This window comes from Betta splendens, chromosome 2, assembly GCF_900634795.4.
Source record: "Betta splendens chromosome 2, fBetSpl5.4, whole genome shotgun sequence".
In the NCBI taxonomy this organism is placed as follows: domain Eukaryota; kingdom Metazoa; phylum Chordata; class Actinopteri; order Anabantiformes; family Osphronemidae; genus Betta; species Betta splendens.
The window spans coordinates 10,995,146-11,006,175 of record NC_040882.2 but is presented as its reverse complement, the minus strand read 5'-3'; the positions used below and the strand labels follow the sequence as shown (position 1 = coordinate 11,006,175).

Below are 11,030 nucleotides of genomic sequence, written 5' to 3'. Positions count from 1 at the left end.
TTCACATAACTTTTCAATACACTTTCCATTGAATATTGAGAAAGCATTATGCAGTGCATTGTGCGTGCGTGTGTGCGTGCGCACGCATGACCTGCAGTATAATGACTAATTGAGCTTCCAGAGGCTTCTCACACTGACCAGACAGAAGATCTTTCCCTCTGTCTTTCTGCGTCCTCCCCTGCTCCACCTCCCCCATCAATTGTTTCCCAACACCCCTCCTCACCTCCCTCGGTGTGATTGGATTGCAGTTGCATCACATTATTGCTATGACAGCATTGGTTACAAACAGTATACAAATAAAACAGTGATGCTATATAAATGAGATTTGAGGGCTGTTGTCTGTTAGACCAGATTAGTAGGCAGGTCTACAACACACTTATGACCCAAGGTCCTGCCCGACAGATGGGTTTAGTGTACATTTCGTACATATAAGTTTAGATCTCATGCTACAGTCAGTTTAGGATTTCCAGTAGTTGCCATTATAAGGCATCAGCTGTTCCCAATAAAAGACGTTAGGCTGTTTGCTTCATAGAGCTCAGCAGACTCTGTCTCAGTGACTCTCAACGGACATGACTGAGCCCAGTACTATGACTCAAAGTCTGGTCATGTTGGTAACTCAGTGGACTGTACAGCTGAATGTTACCCAGTAAGAATGTCTGCCGCTGGACCATGTCCAGACTTCAGCTTCAAGTTGACTTTTTTCCTGTTTTTGTTTGTTGATGAATTCAAAGGTCACTTCAAATGTTGTATTTTAGCAGCTGGTAGGAACACACACAGCGACATGCCCACACACACACACACACACACACACACACACACACACACACACACACACACACACACACACACACACACACACACACACACACACACACACACTCATGAACCGGGTCTAGACATGATGGGGTTTTATGTCGTGGGAGCTCTGTGGGGCGCAAAGGAAGAAGAGGAAAGCAGGGGGTAGGGAAAGAAATGGGGAAAATGAGGGGAGCTGGAAAAAGCTGAACAAGAGGAGGAGGATGAGAGAGAGAGAGGCTGGGGTGAGGGGGGAACAGCTGTTCGTGAGACCAGACCTACAGATGCAGAGAAACCCAAAATATCACTTTCCATGATAACTGGCAATGATATGCGCTTCAGTAGCCTCGGTTGATCAACTAATAGGTTGCTCAGTCTAGATGAAAGGTGGTTGTTGCATGGTTATTTAGAAACAGGGGGTGGTAATCTCGTCTCCCGGTTCACTCAGCCCTGCTTTAATGTCTGACACCAGTGAGACTCAGGAAGTTGCAGCTGGAGGTCATGTTGTGTCTGGGAGCGGTCAGGGGTAAACAGCTGAGCTGCCTCCCACTGAACTCTCCCAGGACATACAGTAGAACACCTACTCCACTCCAACCCTGACCCTGCATCGCAGCACCTGCCCTTTATACGCTGCACACTGGCTGCTGTTGGGCTCACGTCTGCGGTTGCATTTGGGGAAAGTGCGCATGCAGGTGTCACCAAAATGCTGAAAAAACAGCCTTTTCAGTTAATGTTTCTGTAAGATGATCAGAGTTTGAGGTCTGTGATCAGAAACCTAAACCTGCGGCAGTGAGGCAGCAGCTGTCCTGGTATTGTGCATGGAGGTGCGTGTTGAGGTGGCAGAGGTGGCGTTGGGGAGGAGTCGGGCGTGTGTCGGTGCAGGTGTTGGGGTGGGAGGAGGTGTGGATTTGAGGCTCAGGTTGCTCCTGGGCGTGTGTTTGTTTGCACTGGGGCTGATTTCAGATACAAAACCAGCAGGTGTTAGATGTTCAGTCGCATATGAAGACATGAACAAACAGCAAGGTTCTGGCTGGCTTAAATCCTTAGGCCCAAATAAAATAGCTCAAAATGTAAATGTGTAGAGGTGATGTTGAATGATTACAGCCACAGAACACAGTTATTCTCGAAACCAGTGCTGCACGTTGTGGCTGCGGTTGAGACAAGATCACAGCAAATAACTGGGTTTGTGCACTGGACCACTAGCCTTGAAAAAGAATCAAAGTCAAACATGTGGGTCACCCACCCACAACCAGAACCTGTTCACCAGGTACCACAAGACCTAAACCACTGACAAGCGAAGAGATGAGTCAGACTGCACTTAAGAAGTAACAGCATTCGTGAATAGTTTGAGTTTTTTGTCTGTATTGGTGACAAACTGGCACTCAATTAAAAAATATGAGACTTCAAATAACAAATCACCAGGACTAAAAGCACAAACAGCACCGGAGCTGAGGTCGCACACACAAACACACACACAGTGGTTACAGTGGTCTAACATTCTGACCTGCAGTGAGGCTTTGGTGAAGTAGAGGTGACTGGCTCACTCTCACTAACCCCTGCCACACACACACACACACACACACACACACACACACACACACACACACACACACACACACACACACACACACACACAAACCACAAACGGACATATGGGCGTTCAAGGACACACACTACCACATTTCTCTCTCTTTCTCTCTCTTTAACCACAACTACTGTACTTCTTCAGTGAACACTGCTGACTCTGTGTGTGTGTGGGGGGGGCAGGTGGTTTGTTTGATTGCACACACCCCACAACGTTCACCAACACGCTCACGTTCAGCCTCCAAAGCCACAATGTCAGATTAATAGAAACCGAACTTGGTGGCTCGCTGAATATCGACACAAAGACGGGTCTCGGTCGAGGAGAGAGAGTCAACTCTGGAGACAAGAAGTCCTCGGCGAGGGCATTTGGAGAACCACAAACCAAAACCAGAGTGAGACAAAGAGAGAGAGGGGGAGCGAGAGACAAAGGAGAGAAAGGAGTCCGGAGAGATAAAGGAAGATGCGTATGGCAGCGGAGAGAAGGAGCGGAAGCAGAAGAGCGCCGTGAGCCAGTCAAGAGGCAGAGAACGACACTTCAAGTAGAGAAAGCGACAGAAGGTTCGTCCATTGCTTTGCATCTGACTCACCGCATTCTAATACACAAGTTTCACCTGGCCAGCGACGGGACGCCTCAGCGGGGGTAAGGACACCACAGCTCCCTCGCCTCCTCTTTCAGGGCGCGCTGCAGTTTGAGCCAACTCATTTGAGCACGTTGTTAACTTTAGGATTCATCACGTGTGTAACAGCTGCGTTTGAGCAGGTTTAACAGCACGTACTGTACCAGATGTGTGTCATGCTCTCTGCAAGCTGTCTCCTCATATTATCCCAGGTGGCCAAAACATGTGCAAGTAGAACTGAAGCACTTCTCAGTTTTGTTTGGCAGCATAAACGTCCTCTTCAGGCTGTGTATATTTCACCTTGAGTGTGTCTGAGTTTTCCTTTCACCTGTTACTAACACTCCTGTTGCAGTCACTCTAGTGGGATTATGGACTTCAACTCTATATGCCACAGAACAGAAGCATTACAAATCTATGTGTGATGAGCAAGCAGCCACTTTATTTGGAACATGTATATTTTAAACTATTGTTACATTAACTGATTAGAGATAACCTTTGAATGTGCTCGCTCATCGCACAGGAAGTGACCTCATTTCCTCAACAAGCAGAGACACTTCAGCTATTAGAAAGCACATACTCGGCTTGTACATTTGCATTTTATTGCCTTAATCTGCAGCCTCGCTGTCGTTCATGGAGCAGTAATCTGTGCACGGTTTGTCGGTGCAATCCAAGCTTTTTACCAGCGATGAGAAACAGTTGCACGACATGCATTTCTTCACACAGCCGCCCACATACACAAATGTGGTTTGTGGTAAAAGAAGCTGGTCATGAATGTTGATGTCTCAGCCCCTTAGATGTATCTGCTGTTGACTTTTGTGTAATGTATAATTCTGTGCACAGACAAAAACTACAAGAATAAGGGTGGAGAGGAAGTCATCAAACGGATCATCGTTACATGGCATCCAACAGTATCTTTGAAGCGCTTCCACCCAACCGGTCCATAATTATAGGAGGTAGGGTTATCTTTTTGTGTGTGCTGCTGCTCAGTTTGCATCAGATGATGCTTAACATTAGGGATGCTCTTCATCCATGTTGCAGAGCGGATTGAACATTTTCGTATGGTTTTCGTATACTCTTTAACTGCAGGTTATACTAAATCACAAGCCACTCACAAACGTGAGTAGCTGGAGGTCATGTCACCTGTATCAATAGTAAGTTTTAATAGCAATGAGAAAGCACCCACGGCCTGACCAGGAACCAAGCAGGTAGTGGTTGGCTCCATGTTGCAAGGAGGTTTGTCGAACCCCCTCACACTCATGCTGCATTAGACCAAGAAGGGACTAGGGCAGTTACGCCAACAGGTGTGTCCAGTATATAGACATTACAGACTAAATAACCTCTAAATAGATTTTTTTTAAATATATTTCCCCGATCCTAAAAATAGTTGCTTTTCTGAGAATTTAACAAGGTTTCAATGGGACACGTTTGACATGCAAATAGCTCAGGGCACTGAATGTGCTTCCAACAAATACAGTCTTGTAATTTCTACTTCCGTGAGCATCAGTGCAAGCAGCCTCAGTGCAGAGATTCATGTATGCTTGACTCTGGAAAATAGTGTGAAGCAGCAGCCTCCGGGTCACACGGCTTCTTCTTACAGCCTCCCAGCTAATAGGGAGGATGACAAGAGGGAGGAGAGGAAGGAATGTAGCAGGCATTCCTTCCTGCTGCATCAACCAGCAGCTGTGAGAATGACTGTGCAAGGTGCCTTCATTTTCCCGACACTGGTTGTCCCTATGTTTATCACTTTCAATATTGAGCGTAAAAAAGGAGCTTTTCGTGATTAGACATCTTCTCTCATGCATTAAATCCCCACCTCTGGCTGCAGGAACCCCGGCTCTAACTTAGGGTTTTAGTGGATGATAGAGTCACAGCCTTTGTACTGGACAGTCAGTGATATCAGACAATTTACAACAGGGCAACAGTGGACACAATAAAAGCAATGCTCATTTTGTACTGAAATTAATAATCACCCAGGGTTCCGAGTCAGAAGGAATAACTTTCCAACTCCAACTCAACTCTGTACTGTAGATCCCGTCAGCAGTGTCTGGTTTTATACTGGTTTTGGCAGCTGGTTTTGGTGTCCTACTTGTGTCCTATTCCAACTGCGTATTGTTACAGTGTTTGTATGTGCAAAACACACTGTGTCCATGAAAGTCTAGTTGCAAAGTTGTGCTCCACTTACAGAATTAAACAGATGCAGATGATCTTCTTGCTTATGTGCTGCAGTTACTGAGTAAAGACGTGTTCTTGTTAGTTTCATGTTTGCAGCTTGTACGAGGTGTCGTCTGACTGATGTGACTCACAGTCAGATCGGTGCTTGTACGATAATAATAATACAGAACACCGTACCGGCTCATTAGGTGTGATAGTGTGAAAATATATATTTCCTTAAAACCGACATTGCATGTCTCCAGCAGGCTCTGCGGCGGAAATTCTAAAGAACACTGTGTGACCGTGTGCTCATACGTAAGTGTGTGTATACGTTTGTGTGTGTTTCCTGTTCATTTTTGGTTCAGCGCCTAAAGCGTCACAAGGAAGTGCACATTTTTCTCACTTCTGACATCCCTGTTTGCATCTGCACACGCTTCGCCCCGTTCAAAATGCACATATCATCACAAATGCTCTTGCTTGTAGGACTGTGTTTCAGTACATGCAGATTATATGCACTGACACGTGTACCGTGGTGTCGTGTCATGTTCTCAGTATGCGCTGATCAGACTGCATGCGATCATGTTTTGTGTTTTATTTCCCTTTGTCATATTAGTTATTGGTGCACGATCAGTTATCAGTCACAACTTCTGCAGCTACAAACTCATCCTTGCGCTGTATTTATCCGTTAAAGCTGCCGACAGCCAGACAGTCGGCAGCTTTATCACTTCACTGTGTGAGCAGTGGCTGCAGTAATTCGCCTGAGGATCTGCTGTGGTTTATCTGTGCTTTGGGATTTCAACAGCTTGACTTTATCTGAGCTCATTCAAAGAGCACAACTCTTTGTATTGGGAGGTCAGAATGTCCAAAGTGACACTAATGAGTCCTGACATGTGCATAGGTGTGGCGCACCAACATTGTACCTTATTCATCATGTACTGATATGACTAGATATTCCTTTTATGCTTCATTGAAATATGTTTTATAATTTTAACTAATGTAATTTTTGTCACAACCCTTTATCTTTTTTTAGCTTCATAAAATATGGTAACAGTGGTCAGTTCAATTTTTAAGGTAACTTTTATCATTTCAATTCATAATGAGGCCTAATTAAAGAAGTTGCTGATTTTATGCTGAATTTGACATATTTTATGTACAAGCACCATTATTATTTTTTTATTGCAAGCAGTTGAAATATTGTCGATAGTGTCATAGAGTTTTACACCATCCATCTTTCGGTGTTTTACTTTTCATCCTCCCTCTGCCCTCCATCCCTCTTTTCCCAGGCTGTATATCTTAGTTGTCTGACCACTCCACCATGTTGTTTTTTTGTTTTTTCATCATTTGAGCATTGGATCTGTATTGTTCCCCTGTATTGTTCATATATCAAAGTGATTTGGAACTTGTTTTTCTGCTTTTCTGTCATTTTAAATTTACACCTCACATCGTGTTCAATGCTGCACAGCTTCATCAGCCGCTTTTCACTTGTCGACATTGTTCGCCTTTCTCGTCCATGTCGTGTCTGTTCAGAGCTGATTCTGGTTATCTGGAGGCTACACCTGCTGTGTGTGTATGTGTGTGTGTGTGTTATCAGGAGGCAGCAAACCTTAACAGAGGAAACTCCACTGGTCGGCTTCTTTAGCTGATTTTATAGGAGGTGATGCTGAGCCTCAGCATGTTCAAACATAATCACATATTTGTACAATACTTGTGACTTTCTCACATTCATAACTTATTGCAGTGTCAAAAAACACTTGTGCTTCTACCAATAAATATAGAGCAACAAGTGCTGGTGTTAGGAGGTCACTTCCATGCAGGGCAGTCAACAAGCCCTCGCTGACCTTTTATTACACCCTGTGTGTGCTCTGCACTGATGGGTTGGATCCAGGGTCACTTTACTTAGGAACTGTTTTATTTGCAGATTTTCAGCTTTTCATTTGATTCATTGTTAACTTTTGCAAAATTATGTGAATCTAAATTTACATAAAAGTAGTGAAACTCAGTCTACTTCATCATAATGATTATATTAGAATGTATCCACAGTAAATTAAATGTGACCCTGACTGAATAAAAAAACTAAACAGCACTACAAAAAAGTGTAAGATAAAAGAATACAGTCCTTATTTTAGTTTTAAAAATGCATAAGGTTTGTTTAGATTTCATTTTGATAGCTAAGTTACTAGGATAGCTAAGTGTTTCATATTTAATCTAATCAAATGATATTTCTCTAAACTTAATCAAGTTGTGCTGGCGCCAGGCACTGCCATGACAGTGAAGGTCTAGTGCATCATCTGGCTCTTGCTAACCACCAGGTAGAGTTAAAACCTACTGAGCCACATGTTTGGGCTGATAAGACAGATAAAAAGTCATTGAATAGTGTGATAGTGTCAAATTGGGCTCCGAATAAGATAAAATGTGTTGATGCAGATAATAAAGAAAGCTGAGGTTGACTGGAATCAGACAATGTCCATTTATACGTGGGTAATTTCTCTAAAGGTATAGTTTTGTTTTGTGTTTCATTTCCCAAATTTAAACAATACTTCAAACATCATTAGTAAAATGGGAAACCATGTGCATCAAAAAATCAGCTATGACTTAGTTGGACCTTAAACAATACAAACAGTGCAGTTTACTCAATCCATCTTGAGTGGCTGTTTCAAAATGTCTGTTGGTGTGTGTGTGTGTGTGTGTGTGTGTGTGTGTGTGTTGTAACAGACAGAGAAGATAGTGGGGGAAGAAGGAAGCGAAGAGGATGTGTGTGACAGAGCAACCGTTAGGGAGACAGGTCGTCACATTCAGCACACACACACAAACACACTCATAAACCCACAGTGCGTGTCTCTCCAGGGTTGTTTGTTCAGCACTATTGTTGTGAGGATATTTTGACCTGGCTGATGTGAGGTTAAGCCTTGGTTGGAGGGTTAAGGTACGAGCAGCTTTAGCTTTGGTAACGATTACAGTTTGGGTTCGAGGGTTAGGATAAATTTCCCAGAGGTTGACGTCTGTGTGTGTGTGTGTGGCATCGAGTTCTGCATTTATGGTGTATTGGTTAGCCATGCTGGTAAACCACACGCACCAACTCTCATGCACACAAATACACAAACACACACACACGCAAGCCACAAACAAAGAAGCGATGCAAGTAACCACAAGATAGGCCTGCCCGGCCTTCAGCTCGCTTTGTGCAAGCGTGCATGCATGCGAGCGTCTGCACGAAAAACACAAAAAACTCCAGCGTGCGCAGAGGAACGGAAATCGTTATTTAGTAGCCTAGTAACAGGAAGGAGTGAGGAGGAGGAGCAAAGAGAAGAGATGGTGAGAAAGAAAGAGTGCAGGCAGAAAAAAGGCTCTTCGTGTCGAGAGCAGCAAAATAAAAGAGAGCGTACGACGCGTTAGGAGATGTGGGGATGATTACAGAGTTTTCATACTTTTATGACAGCTGCAACTCAAAGGAGTTATTAGAACCTTGAAAAAGTTAAAGTAGACTTAATGGAAGCTCCACTGGGTGATAACTGTTCCTAATAAAGTGGCCAGTTTATAGTCTCTCTGTGCTTATGTACAAATAACACCTGGATAAACCAAACATTAGATCTCACTAACAGCTGGATTGGAGGAATCTATTGCCGTGTAGATCCAGAACTCCACATCTCAGCAGTATTTGAGCCGTACTGGTGCTTGAGAGCGTGAACCCCACACACCCCTGGTGATGGGAGGTAGGTGAGGGTGATGGAAATGGGGACAGATAAAGGAAGGAAGGACTTGTGAGAAAGTAGCAGCGCCGTCTTACCAGGAACCCCCTCCTCCTCCCTCTCCTCCCTTCGGCTTCGTGTATTACAGCCATTTCGCAACGTGTCACTGGTTGCACTGCAGCCTGGACAGTGGCTGTGCTTGTCCTGTCATCAGCTGCTCTAAGTGAGTGAATGAGCGGGTGAAAGCTCGGGGGCATCGTCAGCGGCAGCCAGTAAAAGTAGAAGCATGAGCTCATGGTTAGTTATGATGCTCTAGTGCATTAAAAACATTTTGTCTGCATTATTCACTTGTTTCTGTGTTTTGTGTGTTGAACAAACTAAATGAAAATCAGGGACCTCACGGTTTTTCCTTTACTTTCTCTTGTTTGTGATTTTAAATGAATGGAATGAATGAATTGCTTTTGACATTATTGCTACGGTGTTGAAGAGAAGCTCCACTCTTCCTTCATGTGGACATATCACCAATATATAAATGTTCTTATTATGATGATCTGAAGTAGCTGCTGTAGGACACAGGTACAGTACAATCACCACATGCATGGTTGACCTTTTACAGAGCAACTGGTGCAGCAGCTTTCGAGATGCGTATCGCTGCGTTTCGTTTGTAGTGAAACCCCAACAGATTGCGTGTCATTGTCTGCGTGTATGTGTGTGAAAATGTCTGTGTGGACGAATTTCAGTTTGTACCTTCAAAAGAATGTAGGGTTGAAAGCAGTTCAGGTTACAGTCAGTGTTAAAGAAGGAAATAGAGGCTGCAACGTATGTCTGTTGTCCAAGTGGTACACAGCTTTATAGCAGGGTCTGACTGAGGCCCTGTTACAGTCATTATGCTTCAGCACACACACACACACACACACACACACACACACACACACACACACACACACACACACACACACACACACACACACACACACCCACACGCACCAATACGGAGAGACAGAGAGTTAAGTAAGTGTGTGTGTGTGTGTGTGTGTGTGTGTGTGTGTGTGTGTGTGTGTGTGTGTGTGTGTGTGTGTGTGTGTGTGTGTGTGTGTGTGTGTGTGTGTTGTGTCATTTGTCCAGCTGTGATCTCTGGCTCTCATTTGGAAGCTTGGGAATAAGCACAGAATTCCTTCTATGGATTCAGCGCAGACTGTCGTTTTCCCCACTATGCGGACAAGTACACACACACGCACACACTTTACACACCTACACACTCATAGAGTGGCTCCCATGTGGCAATCTGGACAGACATCACACAGCCCAGCTTTGCTTTTTGATCTCTCAACCTTCCGCTGCAAAAAATGTCAACACTCAGCTGGTGGTTTTATCTCAGATTCTCATGTCATCCAGTTTGTTCTATGCCAGCATGGATAATAAAATAAATCAAAGGTCCTACATTAAAATGATTTCCCCTCTGGGGTTTTATTGATGTCATTGCCTCAAACGTTTTGGAAATTAAGGCCTTGTTTAAATTCATTCGATATAAAACAGTCATTTTGACCCGTTCATTTAAATGAACAATGCGGACAAATAGACTTTAAGCTTGAATATACATAGAACAAATGATGTCTGATTTCAATCCGGGGTTTGATGCATTTTTAACAAGTTACTTAAGATGAGCCATGTATGTGTAGGCAGTACAGTCTGTTCATCAATACTCTGGAATGAGAATGGAAACAGAATAAAACTGACCAAAGCTGATAGAGCAGCTGTGACTGGAAGCAGTAGCCTCATATTAATAACACCTGCTTCCACATGTGGCGACATCAAAGACACAGAGAACCACTGTAACCTGGATCATGTTAAAGTCATACAAGACGTATGAATTATCACATTACTGTATGTTCTACATCAGGTTCTGAGTTCCTCAGGTCATCAGGTTTTGTCTTAGTCCGCTGAGGATGGAGCTGAAGCTGTTATAGAAGGTGGTGGCAAATCAGAAATGTTTCCTGACCTTAACGTCATTTTTTACAGCGTGTTCCTCCTCTCTTCTGTCTTGCTGCAGCAGAAAGGAGCACCACTAAAAATCCTTTCATTTCCTCCTCTCTTTTTCATCTTCCCTCCTTTCTCACTTCCTCATGACTGCCTGCTTAATCAATTCAGTGTTTTAATATCAGCATCCTTCTGGTCTGGACAGTGTCTGCACTCGTGT

General features: G+C 43.8%; 1 protein-coding gene across 8 annotated transcripts in view; it reads left to right on the top strand.

Annotated features, from left to right (window-relative positions):
- Positions 1 to 2,632: 2,632 nt before the first annotated feature.
- The window catches only part of runx1 (RUNX family transcription factor 1), a 34,100-nt gene continuing 25,702 nt past the window's right edge, over positions 2,633 to 11,030 (top strand). For 2 of the 8 annotated variants that reach the window (XM_029139691.3, XM_029139673.3), the window contains exon 1: positions 3,837 to 3,949. Coding sequence is in view for 2 of the 8 variants with exons in the window: in XM_029139682.3 (XP_028995515.1) it covers positions 3,892 to 3,949 (58 nt within the window). In the remaining 6 variants the exon portion in view is untranslated. Of the gene's footprint in view, positions 3,020 to 3,836; positions 3,950 to 5,439; positions 5,463 to 11,030 lie in introns of those variants that run through there. The other 6 variants (XM_029139682.3, XM_055505226.1, XM_055505237.1 and 3 more) reach the window with 6 other exon arrangements.